This window comes from Anopheles gambiae, chromosome 3, assembly GCF_943734735.2.
Source record: "Anopheles gambiae chromosome 3, idAnoGambNW_F1_1, whole genome shotgun sequence".
NCBI classification, from domain to species: Eukaryota; Metazoa; Arthropoda; class Insecta; order Diptera; family Culicidae; genus Anopheles; species Anopheles gambiae.
Genome location: NC_064602.1, coordinates 90,061,850 through 90,078,380, shown reverse-complemented (window position 1 = coordinate 90,078,380; position 16,531 = coordinate 90,061,850). Strand labels below are relative to the sequence as shown.

Here is a 16,531-nt window from a genome sequence, read left to right as displayed (position 1 = left end):
ATTTATGATGTTTGTGTACCGTATCACCCGATTTTGCGTAACGGATGTAGCCTAGCGTGACCCGTGGTGAAGTCGTATTTTTGAGCGGCTTCCCGGGTAGGTTGAACTCCCCCAACTTGGCCCACACACTCTTGCACCGGGACGCACTACAACCCCCGGGTTAGCTACATTCCCAACGAGGCAAGAGATAAGGCGCCAACCGACGACCCAGTTTCGAGGGGAACCCCTCCACATGCACACAAACACACAGATTGATACATAATCATGCGATGCGGTTTCGTCAAATCTCGCACGCAATCGCGCGCCACCGTCGGGCTCTATCGGGTGTCAATCGATCGACGGCGACGGGGACCGCGTTGCAGACGTGCCAAAAACGCGCGGTAGACAACGGTTTGGCGACATTGCCCCGAAAATGGAAAGGAGAGGAAGGAACATATGCACCCCACCGGGACAGGAATGACCGAGAAAGGTTGTTTTGATGTCGAGCGATGTGTTGCATAACCCTCAAGCTCTGTCACCCGGACCGACCCGAAAGTTGGGCGAGACCCCCCAACGGTTCCGAAATCGGTTGTGATAGTGACCTGTGTATCATTAACGAATGCCCTGGGGGAGGCTCAGACACAACAGCGAATGTGATGTTTTGAATTCCTCACAAGTTGTTCACCGGTTTTCGGGTCTACCGGGTGGGTTCAATGTTCCAAATTTTGTGGAATTTTCATCCGTCACCACAGACCCAAAACTGCATATTGCAAAACATTCCAATTGGTATAACGTTTACAAAACATTGGAGTTACATTTTGTTCACTCCCATGAGTGTGCATCATTTCCATCCCGCGATCAGCTTCCCTTTTCTGACTGACCGAGGCGGAGGGTTCGTCGCTTGAGGAATCCCGTCCCATCCCGTCCCGTCGATCAACCTTTTGTGGGTTAATATCTCGCCAGGGTTCAAGGTCTTCGTCGTGTCGTGGCGTGATCTGGCGTTGCCCGTTTCCAAACACACTTTCCCTTCTCTCGAGCAGGCCGCGGCTGCTGTCTGCGCTGGGAGACGGCGCGTGAAGATGGGCCGCAAACCTGATGGCCTTTCTCTTTTTTTTTTTGTTTTGTTGCTGCTCGTGATTTACCACGAGAAGCGTGGAGTATATGTGTGTGTGTGTGTTTGATGGTTTCACTTTCATTCGGACCGGCGGGGAGGTTAATTTGAAAGATGGTCACGATGCACATTACTGCCCGCCGATCATCGTCCGGCCAGACGCCACAGCCGCTTAGCTGGAGGATGAAGCGAGAGAGCAATGTGCCGTAGTAAATGTTGCCGGGATTACGTGTGCAAATTGCGTATTAACCTTTTACGAAGATTCATGTTTTTCATGTGAAATTGTATTTTGAAATCAGAACTTTGCGGATGCATTTTAATTTTGAAAACAACTTATAACGAGATAAGTAATAAATATTCAAAATGTTTGTATGAATCAGTAGCTTCCTTGATTGAACTGATGAAGCATCATCTTTATCATCAATAAGGCGCACAAAGAAGGCTTATTAGAAGCGCTGTGCGCTGTTTCCCTTAGAGGGAAGGATACACAGTCGTGACCTGGGCAGAGTTAATCAATGATCGGCATCCACTGCATAAATCAGCTTGTTCTGAACAATCGATTGTGTGGGAAAATGGACAATCCTAGGAAGCTGTCAATAGCTCACCAGGGCTTGTCTGGGACGAAAAAAGCAGATGAAGTCACTAATCAACTGTTGATTGGCAAGCATAAACGATAGTTCCAACAGTTTACCGATGCTGCTGTGCCTCCGCTTTGAAGTGCTTGTATCGTAGCCAGGAAGTGACGTTGTTGTACCGTTTTATGATCCCTGACCATCCAGACACATCCGTCAATTCTGTACGATTTCGATCGTACAGAATCATAACAGATGGTTTTTTGTTAAATGAGTCTTCTTTCGACCGCAGTATCTTCAACAAAAGATGTAGATCCTGTAGATCCTCGCTCGGCGATCAGGTGGTTTGATCAACGAAATAACAAATTTAATCATCATAAAGCATCTTCCTAGATGCTTGATTGCTAATCAAACCTCTGCTGCGGGCACAGATAAACTGACGATGGCCGTACAGCACTCCCCGGGCAAGGCAAACGATCGAACGATACATTATTTAATTACCTTTTGTACACATTTAAGGCTCCGTTTTATGGCTCTCCAGTTTATGCTCTCCGACCGCCGACGGCGCACTGGGCTAGAGCCATGCAAAGCGCTTTACAGGGCAAGTGTTTTCAAAACATTTTCCTTCCTTCTCGCGAGTATTGATTTAGCAAATGATTGGTCGTAAAGCTAAGAGACCCCCCAGCGAAGGCGTATCGTCGCATCCACGCGAAACCTTTCGACATCATTCTGTCGTCCACTCGGTCGTCCGCCGTTCAGGGTTCACCGGCTAATCGTCCAAAACGATCCATCATCACCTGCCCGGTGGACGACGATAGCGATCGTCGATGTAGGGTGCGTCCGGCCGAAGAACTCCGCCGCCAAGCGTCACCGAATCGAATCCTGTCATGCTACCCCCTGACGAATTGTGGCAATAAAAAAAAATATACCGAGGCACAGATGTGGTTTTTTTATGGTAATAATGGATACTTCGTGTCGTTGGCCGGTGCTGTACATTGTGCGGCTCAGAAGCATCAATCATCGCGCATTGCACAATACTGTTTGTGGTGAGAAGAAGCGAGCTTTTTTGCGCAATTGCCTGAAGAAAGCATTTGCAAATGATGGAAATGACCGCCGCATGTGGTTGTGGTTTTGTGATGTGATGGAAGTTTTAAGAGCGATGTCTTAGGAACATTGCTGACCATTTGATGTTAGCAATATGAAGTTTGAAGGACCTATAAGCAAGAATCAAACTCTCAATGTTTGATTCCCCAATAGTTGCTATTTAATCCCACTAGTACCAGCTATAAACACTCAATTCTTCAGTATCTTCAAATGGATCTGAGTTCCCCAACACTTGCTCAACCTTTTGCAAATCCTTGCAACCCACAAGAGAGTTCCATACTGCATTAAGATTCGGTTGATTTAATCCCCTCAGAGCCCTTTGCTACTAACACCACGTGCCACTCTATGTTCGCTGACCATCTGCTGACCGCATTAGATAATCCCAGCGGACGGTTTTGTGCAGCTCTCTATAGCCACCGGTCAGCCGCAACACATTTTCACACCTTTTTATCCCCCTTACAAAGACACTACACTAGGCTCCGGAGCTAGAAGATCGACATCAGCGTCATCGATTAATGCAAACGCGGCAGACCTGCCTGTCCGCGGATTCAGGTCGACCAGATGCGGTCCAAGCAAACCCAGCAAGGACGGTCTAACTGTGCAACCCCCCATGAGACTCAATCGGTGGCTCAACCGGTGCTCACTGCCACAACATCTTCTGACCCAATGACCGGGGCCGGCACGAGCAGGATGTTATATAAGTTCTGGATGAGCTTGTTTCTTGCACGATTTATTAATTTTCAACCATTTACAACATCACCAACGCCGTGTTTCCAAACGCTTCGCCCACGGATTAACACGGTGCCTAACGGTTGATACAGAAAGCGAGCGTGCTGTGTGAGCAAACAGACGGACGGACGGGATTGTGGGTTGCATCCCGGGTTCCATGCCTACATCGAAGGTCAACGATGAGTTGGATTTTCGGGTCGCGAAATGCGGTCAAGGCGAATGGATTGCCAGGTTGCGCTCGGCCTATCGAACAATGTTGGTCGTCGGATCGAGCCGGGATTACGTGAACGCACGAGCGTGAAGAATGCACCGATTACGATTGCATCTGGAACGATCTTCAAGGTTGCACCCGGGAGAGCGAAACAGGATTTCAGCGGATGTCTGCGACATACCAACCGGCCAACCGAAGATATTGGAGCTCAAGAGTTCGTTTCTGGTTACACATCAAAACCCAATCAAACCGATATTCAATTCCCTTTTTTTTTAAATCATAACGCCCCTGCTGGAACCAGTCGAAGGGCTCTCGTTTGTTTTGTATTTGCTGCGTTTAAAAATAACCCCAAGTCCAACCAGAAAACTGTGCAACTCCGCTACCCCAAGCTCCAAACCACGGGCACGAGACGATTGCGACAGCTTGACAGTTTAATGGTGCGGCCCGGTGGGTGCCGGACAGAGTTTATGAGCTGTACGCTTTGTTTTAAGTTACACGTGCGCAGCTCCCTCGACGAGATCGTCCAAAACGGTCACCCGAAAGGCCAAATGCCACTTCACTCGGATCGTTTCGGCGCGTTTCGGAGATGATGCTGCGCACACACGCACACATTGGCCAGCACTCCCGAAAACGCAAATGCCCTTGCGTCCATTAACCTTTCAGCCCGTAGCGTGTAGTTCAAAAAGCATCACTATTTTTATGAGCTTTTATGTTGTTTTTTTTTTTTGGCGTTGAGTGCGCTGTCCCTCCGGCGCGCTGCGGGGGAGTCTAGGGTGAAGATGTAATCTAGAAATTAGGAAACCGTTGAACATACACATTGGATGTCATTTTGAGATGGGTTGGAAAAGCCCCTCAAGCACCTCAAGGATGACAATGCTTCAACATGACGATGCACGTGTTTCGTGTGCGCTAGATCCGTTAGCGTGATGTGGTTGTCTGAAGAAGGTTACAAATGTTTCATACTTACTTTCATTTTTCTCTCTCTCTTTATTCCACAGGAGGGTAGTATAGGTCATGAACTAGTGATAAAGCCAGTGCCAACCGACATCTCCCAGGCGGAGGATGGAAGTGTTCATCACGTTATTTATAAGCGCAAAGCCCACGAGGAGCACAACGACCAGTTTAGTGATTACGGTACGGGTCTCACATTCTCACACCTCGCGCGAAGTTCACAGTTCGTGGTGCAATTAAAATGAAATTCCTCTTTCCTTTTGCTTCGAAAAATGCAGCATTCATGGAACCGGACCGGCTGCAGAAACGGTTTCGCTCCAAGCGGAGCCCGCAAGCGTACTACAAAAGCTCGCGCGCCATCGATCGGACCATCTACCCGGAGATACTGGTGATCGTCGACTACGACGGGTACCGGCTGCACGGCGGCGACAACGTGCAGGTCAAGCGCTACTTTGTCTCCTTCTGGAACGGTGTCGACCTGCGGTACCGGCTGCTGAAGGGGCCGAAAATTCGCATCAGCATCGCGGGCATCATTATCTCACGGGTAAGTGGCCACCATTCCGTATTAATGCCCCAGGTCCATCCGCCCGGGCCAGAACCCCATGGGGCGGGGATTGTTTTAAGTGTCGGTTTTATTGGAGTGCAGTGAATGTTGCACCAATTTGTTGCAGCCTTTAGAGTTTAGAGGCCCGGCGCGCCTTGTGTGGGAAAGATGAGTTCATTTAAATGCTGTTGGTCTTCCCGCCCTGTTTTACGAGCAGCAAATGATTGCTATCGAAGGATCGACAGCGTTTAAGTCGATTCTTTTTCGGGTTTGGACAACCATAAAATTGGTTGTGCAAGATTTTACGATCTTGGTGTGGGTTTTGTACGAGCAAATGATAAGAACACAAAGAAATAATACATTTAGAATGCGCTCAAGAATGCAATCATTTCACATCAGCTTTCTTTGATAGTATTGAATCACTTTTGGTAGCACATTTACTTGCGTCAGAATTGCTATTTTTCCCTCCAAATGGGCTGCAATTACTAATAAACAATGCTGTAATAAGTGACCAATTTAACAATCTCGCTGACAACATCTGAATGTGCCTCAACGTCCATCGGAACCTCCAATTAGTGTGCTATAAGGCACGATTGGCCACCACACGGCACAGAATGACACGAACTCATGCACAACAGCTCACATGTCAAATTAACAACAGCTCAGAGAGGAAAGCTACGTGCAACCTCCCCATGTGCGCTTGCGGAATACTACTTGCCAGACATCCCAATTTAACCGCTTACACGCTGATCATCGCACATGTTTTGCGTGACATTTACACCGCTCTTTTCGTCCCCTTCCCTTCTCCTCCCTGATGCACTGTGAAGATCCTTTCCCAAAATAGCAACCACCATTGCCGTTAGCGCAGTTACCGAAATAGTTTCAGACTTGCGACACCGGTTCTTGCGCAACTGCGACTACATTCATTAGCTTTTTTTCTCTCACTCTCTCCCTCGGTGTGAAGATGAGTCTCACTAGACAGTGTTGTCAATTTGACCAGCTCCCCAAGTGGACAGGATCTTGGTGATGAGGCAAACGATGGTCAGCATGCTACATCCATCAAGCTCTAAATCCTCAAGCACCTCAACCAGTCCAATGCCAGTGCGGCTTAGCGAAATGGTGTCCTCCCTGCCGCTCTACCAGCCTGTACCAGCTGATGTGATCACTGACACACACACACATACACAAAACGCTTAACGCAGGCCCGGAGGTAAGCCATCTCGAACGATTAATCTATCCGTCAAAGCGGATGAATTCGTCGTAGCCACCGGCACTGGGTCAGCAAACGCGCTTTTGTTGCGTGCAAGAACTGCACGCGACGAACCTTAGCGACTGACGAAGATATACGCGCTCAAGCATCAAGGCAGGAAACCGTAACCAATTTCGGAACCATCTTAACGCAAAAGGGTGTCACAGACGATCAAATGGCAATTCCGTGTGCGTCCGGAGCTAATCGCGTCGCGCGAATCTGTCATAAAGTGTGGCTTGAATGACGATCGGAATCGGGTAGCCAAAAATAGGTACAATTTTGAATCTTGAGATCTTTAATTTTGAAAAAAAAGAGCAAGAAAGCACTCTTTTGGATGCAAACTGCAGCCCCAAGCTACGCTGTCGATAGGTCGAGTCCTTCACCTTTTCCGTTTAAATTAGTATAAATCCGATTCCCATTTGTTAAGTCAGCGAGGAAGCTGCGTTGGTGAAAGGAAAAGTTAAAACTGTTCTCTGCTGGAGGATGATATTTATCTGCTTTCCGATCCAAATTGATCGCACACACACACACGGCGATGATCGAGCGCAATCATCACATGGGGACATTGATTAATCGCGAACGAATGTAAACCATTGATCCTCCAATGCACAGAGAGGGGGATCTTAAAGTGACAGATCGCAAAAAATCAACGCTCGCGCTCGACCAATCTGTGAGTGACAAAGAGCAAATAACGAATTGATCAGAATCGGCTCATCTGTTCAGGGGCAAGTGCGTTTTAATTTCTACCCGTTTTTATTCGCACGCGAGCGCATAAATAAAGCATAGACTCGCTTATGGCGGTTTTTTTTTTGTGTGCTGCCACTTCTCAACCCGTTCTATTGACCACTTGTCATCACTTTATTTCTGCACGCAAGTCGAAGGACGAGACTGCCTGCCCCGTCGTCTCGTGTTGATATTTAGTAATTTTATTTATTTTGTATTTCATTACCACTCCATCGCTCCAGTTTGCCCACACAAGCGGGGCTTAACTGTGTCATTGTGCGTCGCGTCGCACAGCAACCGACACTAATGGTGAGCGTTTACAATTAATCAAACACCTGTCAGCACCCGCACATGACGTGCGTATGACACAGCCCGCCAAAGGGATGGATATGAGGCCTGTGTCAAGGTTAGGTGCTCTCCGTGCGCGAATCACCACCGGACCTCACACTGCGCACGGTGCACGACCACTTTTTTCTGGGTTCTGGGGGTTTTCCGACGTTTTTGAAATGGAAATGTATTCCTTGTTTTTGCCGCCATCGAGACATAAAACATGCATTCCCAACCGTAGGCCCTTGTCTGGAAGTCAAGTGAGTCATCGAGTAACTCCGTCCGATCTGACAGGTAGTTGACGGGGAAGCCCTTACCCAAGATTTCGATCTCTAAATCATCAGAAATCGCATCCTCACATAAAAGTGCCACATTTTGTTGCAATATTTTACAATTCCAATGCAAAACACACAGTCATATATGTGCTCTTGATTCCACGATCAGGTCTCGATGACCTAGGGGGTGCTCTGCTCGGTGCATACCGCGTACAGCGAGGACATCTCAGGAATCTCGTTGCAAAAGCTCCTTTCGAAAAAGGCAAAATGTCATTCGGAGATGAAATTTCGTCATGCTGCACAGGTCAACCTCTTTGCGGGAGCCTGATGTAACCTTTCCATCTTCGTTGACAGTGAAGCAAAAAAAAACGGAGTACCCTGTCCATCACCTCGTGCCTTTCACGTGATCTTTCACGTGGAGCGGCGAATCTAGATCGTATTTTGCATCCTGTGTGTAATGACCCATGTAGGGCAACGGTTTTCCAAGGTCAATCGTCCATTCCCCGTATTTCGGGATGTTGTGTACCAATGGTTGAGATGACCGTCTGTCATGCCATCTCGCAGGTTGTTTGCATTCCGTGCCGGTCGTATATCAACTCCAAAAACACACAGAACACACTTGTTCATTTACTTGTAAATCAGTAAAATGAGCTTTTTTGGGGCTTTTTGTCTGCGCTACTCAGCAACAGCCGACTATGGGTGGATCGAGTAAATCCACCTGATCCACAAACACTTGGTGGCGTGGCGGTTTGTGTTTCACGCGAATGCGAAATCGGTCGCGGCCTAGGGAAGAAGACGGATCGGCGCGACGGTACCGGCGGCCGAGACATAAACTACAGTTTTATGGCTTGCGTCTTCGTCTTCGTGCGGTGGCGGTCGCGGTGGCCGCTGAGATGAAGATGAAACTCCCCATCCGAAGCGAAGATGTCCAGCAGCCCGGCTGACGACCGGTTGGCTGGCTTGGTCGCGGAGTGCAAATTAGCATACCCGTTTGTCTAGTTCTGCTCCGTCGATATCGCCGCTACGAGTGGCTTTCGATGTGTACGTGCCTTTATCTTAATCGGCTGTAGAAACTGACCAGTTGTCAGGGAGGTTTTATCTGCAGTCTCTTGGTGTGTTTGTGTGTGTGTTTTTGGGGAGGCTAAAATCACGACCAAAAACCTTTAACCACAAGAGACTGGACTGGACCGGGCCGGACCGATGCGAACGAGCCGGTCGGATATGGATGAGTTAGAATGTCGTCATTATTACTACTTCCAACCGTCCAGATGGTCCGTCCGCTCGGCAAAGGGTTAGATAATCAGGGGTGCGGTTGTCACACTTACACCGTGAATCATTTAGAATATAAAAGTGTGTGTGAGTGCGTTTCAGTGAAACAGGTAGAACTGACCGGAGTTGATGGGATTTGAATATTTTTAACCAACTTGAAACCAACTCACTCACTTGCTTAAATACTAGCGAAACTACCATTGCCAAACTAACCGAAGCCAAGCCGATCGTTTGCTGCACGTTACAACCGGGCAAGGTTAAATACAACATCCGTCACCCACCGTGCCCGCTCCATAACCTTCAGAGCTTGTCAAACAAACCGTCGATAATGAGCAAATAGATCAAACAGCGTTTGTGACGACGAAGGGGTCGGAATGGGTTTGAACAAAACCACAACCACCACATCGTCTTCAGAGCACGTGTTTGCACAGCAATCCTCTCGGCTGTGCCCACTCTCCAATGGGTGAGGAGCAGCGATGAGAAACTGAGCATTGAATTCCAATGAACCAAAGTGCACACACAAAAATGCACATTTGTGCAAGTGAAACACACTGCTGCAGACGTTTGACGATGCGCGGACGACGCTGTCGATCTTGTGTGTGTATGAGATGACCGCACAATGTGAACACTACACACACACACACCCGGACACCCGGACACATCACGTGCGACGTCTTTTAGGACGGCGAAACTGTTTTGATTGATGGTTTTTGGTCCCAGGGAACGAATCCCTGTGTGGTTTGGCGCAATACGCGTTTTCAGCAGCAGTAAAAGACGAAGAAAAGAAGAAGAAGAAGCAAAAAATGCTGTTGTCCGAGGACGACGTTGATGTCCAAGATTGGATCGCTCAGCACGACCCCGTAATGGGATCTAGTGGCATTGAATTGAGATGATTGCAAAGACCGGTAGGGCACCACACACGCTTTGGAACAAACGAGAGCGCTCTCGATGACGATCTAGTACGCGGGGCCGATTGAAGCTTGCTGTTGGGCAACTGTGCGTTTTTGTTTTTTTTTTTACAATTTGCAACAATAGACGAAACCCCATGCTCAGTAAAAGGTATTAAAATGACGACTGGGGTTTTCTGAAGTGTATGAGAGAATGCATTAGAAACATGTAGTGCACTTACTGGTATGCCTCATTACAGATGCTATGTTGAAACTAATGTCTGCACGTCGTGTAGAACAAAATTAATTCATCGCCTCCAAAGCAACACGTTTGGACGGGCGCACCACCATCTAACGTACACTTCCGGTCGGCGCGCGGGGAAATAAATCCTCCCCCTCCCCCCTCCCTCCCGTCCCCAAGCAGTCGTGTTAATTTTGATCTCGCTCCACGCTCCGCTAACTACGTCTTAATTGTAGGAACCTGTCGAAACGTTTAACGTGGCAATTATCTGAAATTATCGACAATTATTTGCAACCCCCTCTCCGGTGAGATGGACACTCCTTCGCATGCTTGAGCAACCGGACTGAATTGACAAGTGATACAACTGCTATCAAGCATCAAGCGGCAAGGGTTTTCCAGGCGAAATTCGCACGCATAAATAAATATATTAGGCTTCGCTTTTGAAAATGGTAGCATTGTGTGTTTGAATGATTTGATTGTTTAGTTGTTCAGATCATACAATTCGACGTTTGATTCATTTAGAATTCGATGTTAAAGCAGTTCAAGGTTAGCTTTGGGATTAGGTCTTCTAATCCGTACATGAATGGATCATTAATAGGTTATGTTAAAATTTATGGTATTGAAATCTCCCTTTGCCTGATGACTTCAAAAATTACATTCATGTTTATAGGGCTTGTAATTTTATGTTATGAATTTAAATAAGTATGGAAAAGCCTTTTAATGAGCTTTTCTTGGGAGGTTTTTGGACAATAGAATTGTCAAGAACAATTTAAATATAATTTCAGCTACAGTTGATCTCTCTGGGGATAAATGTTTCTTGCTTTACAGTATCTAGTGAACTATTATGTATTGTTTTTGAGGTGACATATCCTCGAAAATGCATTACCAAGACTCGAAAAAGTATGCCAATTTTTTTAGAAGAAAGAAAAATCGTAATTAATTGTTAAATTCGGTCGTAATTTTGCGATTTCATGCGCAACCTGTCGCCTTTTTTACCTGTCAACGACCTCATCAAAAGCACCCAACTGCATCTTTGACCCAATTCTAAATCAGCATTCCACATCTTGCACCGAGTTGTTTGTTTTGACGAGAACGAGTTCGAATGACAAACAAACAGAAAAGATGAGAGAAAAAAAACACATCCCAAACGGTCAGCCATTCATCCATTTTTCGCATTTCGTAAAAGGGCACAGACAGTTGCCGGACAGCCCTTTGGCGATTCGCATGACGCATGCGGTGTGCAGGTACCTGTTTCTCTGTCTGTCTGTGTGTTTGGATGCAAGCAACATACGCGCACGCTAAAAACCATCAACAACATTAACGTGTCGCAACGCGCGAGCATCGTGACGGACGCTCGCATACCCCTCCGATTACCCATATTGACCTTTACTGTTGCCCGCGCACACTAATTAGTGGTGCCACGAAAGAATCGACGACCTACATCCACAACGGTATCGATTGTTTGATTCAATTAAGACCTGTTTTTTTTTTCGCCGCTTCTTACCGAGCCGTTCTCGCAACAGTTTCGATCGGACTGGCTTAAAATCGTCTTTTAGATGCCCCCTTCCCCAGCTTCCAACCAACTAGAAAGTGATGCAACACAGTAAGCCCGTGTGCAGCTTTTGTTTTATTTTGAAAACACCCCAACGCAGCTGCGCAAAGTGCATTCCTTTCTATTAACCTATCTCTTGAGCGGCCGACAGCGCCAATTTCACGGGAAAGTGCCGAGAAACAAATCGATACGATGATTGGGCATTCGATCGATCGACTCCACCGCAAGAGTGCTACATCATGGCCCCCTCTTCCTTCCTCACCGACTGCTTCACAAAGCGGGTGGAAAATGCGCCCCGTGTCTCAAGTGTGTGTGTGCTGAGACCTCTTGAGACAATATCATACCCCGCACGCGGCTTGCCCTCTTGCGCAAGCACAGCGCTCTCAGTGGCACAAATGACCGAAAGTGTGAAATGTGTGAGCACATGCCCTCCGGTGTACCTTGGTGTACCAGGTTCATTGCAAAACGGTGGAGGAAATGGTAGTTCCGGTTGCTCCCTTTTGGTCCCCGGAATCGCAACTGAACCGGATACTGAAAGGTTGCTGCAAGCGCCGGCACGATAACGTTTTAAATGCTGTGCCGTGGATGAGCAGTTGTGCAATGGGGTAGAGTGGCGTACCTTTCGACCCACAGAATCGCAAACGGGCATTCGCCAATTTATTGCCTCGCGCAGGAACAAGGGTTCCACCACCACCACCGCAGCACCAGGTTCCTTTGCAATCGCTGCTGTAGTACCATTTTATTGTCCCTTGGAGAATCGCCTTTTATTGAGCGACATACACACATATCGCCATGGTCTTGATTGGTCATTTTTGACATTTTACAGTTGTAAAATATTATTGTACGGGAGACATGGGAATCGGCCGAAACGAGAAAACACAGCTGGCCCGAGCGGCCGAAAGGTCAGCTGTGGCTGTGGCTGAGAACAAACGGTTGGGGTTTGACATTTCGCTAGAAATGTCGTAAATTGGTAACAAAGTTTTGCTTTACAACTGGCTGGCGGAGTTTGATGGCGTCTCGTTGAGGTCGTTACTTTTGGATTAATTAAAAAAGAAATACTTTTATTTCACCGTGAATAAATCAGCCATTTCTATTACGCCAATAATGGTCAAACCGTACGCAACCCCACGTCCAGTGTCACAGTGAGCACTGCATTAATGTGTGATTTATTGTGCAAAACGTTAACGCCATCCCGCTAAGGATGCGAATGCCACAATACCCGCGACCGCGTATCGCAAATCAAATCGATCTGTTGGCAAGTTTTAGCCCATTTCGATACCGATTTGCCATCGCGCGGGCACGGGTTGCGATCGGTGTGTTTCGACCGCTAATCGCTAATGGCGTGCAGGCGGGCACCAATTTCGGGCTGCGTCGACCCGATCGTAAAGCAGGATACATTTTTATGAGCGACCCCAAACACCGATTAGCATACTTGTATCGGGGGGTTTTGCTTTCGCAGAGCGTATTTACCGAAGCTGATTTGATATGGATTACCAATTTGGAGAACACACGAGCGTGTCACGCGGGCTTTGCGATTAGGCCAAGATCGTTCTGCCAAGACTGCAGCGCTGTCAAGCGAAACCGATAAAACGAAACCGATACACCCGTTGCACATTAATTAATAAACATTTAATTCAAAACTTTAACCCCTCCCCCCCCTCCTTCTCGCTAGAAGAGAGATAAAAACAGTCGATGAGAATTCTTTATCACCTACTCAGGCTACTGGGGCCGGTAAGATAAACGGTTTATGCTACACGCCGCTTCGATAAGCAAAACGCGACGCGCGCTGCCACAAAATTCCCCAAACATCGCAATCTAATCAACACGGAAGCAAAAACTCCCCACCGGACCTTTCCGCTTCCGCTGCTCGTAAACTATGCTGCAAGTCGCTAATTTGTTTGTTTTCCACCACGCGGAGCATCGCAGCCAGCGGAGCGTTCTTTTAGACAACACGCAACACAACTCATTTTAAACGCCCCATTAAAAGAGATTTGTGTAAAGGAAATGTTACGTTTGGTGTGGGGCAAAGCTGCACCATGTACCGTGGGGTTTGCCGCGACCCGAGCCGTTTTCAGAACACGAGCGCCGTTCATTAGTGAGGTTCGTCGCTTCCGTGTGCCAGTTGAAGTCTTTTGTTCTTGAAGCGCGTGCTGCTGAAAGTGAGCGATTATGTGCGGGGAGAATGTTGTTCATTTGTTCAATGTGAGGTTGTGTTTTACCCGAAAACGCACCAAACGATGACTTAATGTTCTTTGTCTGTGCTCTGCAACCCATCAATCATTGTGTCCGAAAGCTTATTCTTCCAAAAGAATCTATCCCTGTGTAATCTAATTTCTGTGAACGACATGAAGCAACTGAAACTTAATGTTTCCTTTTATCGTTTGTGATTTTTACACAATTGAATTAGTATCCATTGCTGTTACGAAAGACCACCAAAACGACGAAATGGTTGCCCACCGAGCACAATGACGCGTTTGACAATTTTCGGGCGAGACTTTCCATTTGAGACCCCGTCGCAGCCAGCCGACCGATGCACAAATACAAACAAAATCAACCGGGCAAGACGAAGCGGCCAATCCCACTGGTAAACCACTTTTACAGCCACCATACAGTGATGCTCTTCAGTGCTGTGCTCAGTGATTGTTTAATGCGCACTACCCAAAACACTTACGCTCCAACCACCATTCCTCCCAAGACAAAAGACGCGGGGACCACAGGAGCCTTCGGCAGGGGGCAGGGTAGAATGCAGAATAATTGAACACACAACGAGCGTCAAGCCAACGAGTGCGAGATTGTCATTCTTGTGCGAACCCCCTAAAGGCTTTCAAACTCCGCAAGACAATGGAGGGCTTTCGGCTACGAATCTTCTTCGTTTCGCACCCGTAACAACGAAAACAGCATAATGCCACGGAAACAGCCACCCAGTGAGGGTGCGGTCTGTGCCTTTGACGCCGGTGTTGCGTTCAGTGTACGCTTTGGGAGTATTTTTTTTTTTCGTTTTTTGTTGAAAAAGCAACACACAAAAATGCGAACCACGATTAAAACTAATATATTTAGGTGGTAAAAAAACCGACAACAACAACCAAGGAAAGGTTATTCTTTTCACACCTTCGCTGGCACGGCTCGCTGCTGCTTGTAAAGTTTATTTTTGCTAATTGAAACGCCCGGCAGCCCGAGGGGCCGGATGAACTTTAGCGGAAGTTAATTATTCTCGCGTTAAATTCGAAGCGACCGGCAGTTCCAACACCTTCCGCCGGCCATGGGTTAGTGGATGATTTTCGGTCGGAATTTATGATTATTGTCACAACTGGTGCTTCACCATAGAGAATTCACCTGCGACACAATGGACATCATCCCTCCCCCCTTCTGCCGACCATTTCCGCTCGTGATTATGCTGCCAAATTTACGATCACCATCGTCGCCCGGGTCGACGGACACACATGGCATGCTAAGAATGCCACCCTTTTTTGCGAAATTGTTTGCCGATTTTTTTTTCTTGTTTGTTGTCTTCCCTTTTCCCCCCTTTCGAAAGGACCGTTAATCTGGGAGATGCAAAAACAGAAAAGAAGAGCATTCTTTCGTTTTTTTTTGTTCAATTTCGCTTCGTCCTGAAACTAGTTCGCCTCTGTATACCCTCAGCACCGCACACACACCCATACGCAAAATTCATCACTTTCACGACACCTCCATTCTTTCACCCCGTCCCGTCCGCAATGCTATCCAAAGTATCCGTTTTTATGATCCAGCTTCATTAATCGATTTCGGGGCCGGCTATAATTAATGTGAATATGCAAATTGATTCACCATCATTCACCCTTTCAGCGAACTGTTGGCCGTCTCATTTGCCGTCCGTTCGCCGTGCGTTTGCCCTGGCTTCCCCTGCCCTTCCTGGATTTTGGCGGATGGTATCGGTTCTGATGAATGCTGCTACTTTGTCATAGCGGATAAGATTGCTGGCTGGGCGGAGGGTTGAATTTGCCCGCCGAGCAAAAGCCGCACACGCTCGCTTAATATCGCACAATCTCAACTCTCACATCTCGTTCTCATCAAACGTATCGGGTTGGGGGTGAAACCCCCCCCCCAGACAAACACACGTGTGTGTGTGTGCACAGAGAATGCGTTCCTTTCTTCCTCGTGTCACCCCGGAGAACTGGAGATGGAGCGATTGTTTTTGCTGATTTGTACCGTTCAGTCCCGATCGGAACAGGTGGCTGGTTCGTCTAACGATTCGGCGGCCGAAGCTAAAATCAAGATCAAGAAGCGCAACAACTCCTAATGACACTTCTCCCACTGCTGGACCTCCGGTCACCCACCCAGCAACGATAACGCCCATGGGCAAAAAAAAACGGGGGAGCAAAAGAAAGAATCAAAAATACCGATCTCAGCGCGACATTTTGTTGGTGGCCAGGTGCTCAGGTGTTGAGAAGCGTTTTTCTTCTTCTTCTTCTTCTTGTTCTGCCAAAGTCTAATCTTAAGTCTGACGAGCAAACACCCAACAAGAACCCAAACCCGATGATGTCAGTCGATTTTGTGTTGTCTTGTGTGTGTTTGTGTGTGTCTTTGCTGGATGTGTGTGCGTGTGATTTGGTGGTTATTTGAATAGCGGAATAGCAACCACACAGATAAGCTGGCTCGGTGGCGGTGACCACCAAGAACGGTAGAGAGGGGATGAATTTATACTGCTAACCGGTAGGAAAATCCCTTGAATCACCTGTGCGAAGCCCAAAAGTGGTGGTGAAAAATTAATATAAAAAAATCCCATCCACAAATTAAAATAAATAATAAATTATCCGAATATCATTAAATA

General features: G+C 47.4%; 1 protein-coding gene across 9 annotated transcripts in view; it reads left to right on the top strand.

Annotated features, from left to right (window-relative positions):
• LOC3291422 (A disintegrin and metalloproteinase with thrombospondin motifs like) overlaps positions 1 to 16,531 on the top strand; it is an 86,470-nt gene that overhangs the window by 59,740 nt on the left and 10,199 nt on the right. For all 9 annotated transcript variants that reach the window (XM_061655857.1, XM_061655856.1, XM_061655859.1 and 6 more), the window contains exons 6-7: positions 4,705 to 4,840; positions 4,936 to 5,201. In XM_061655857.1, the coding sequence (XP_061511841.1) occupies positions 4,705 to 4,840; positions 4,936 to 5,201 (402 nt within the window). The remainder of the gene's footprint in view (positions 1 to 4,704; positions 4,841 to 4,935; positions 5,202 to 16,531) is intronic.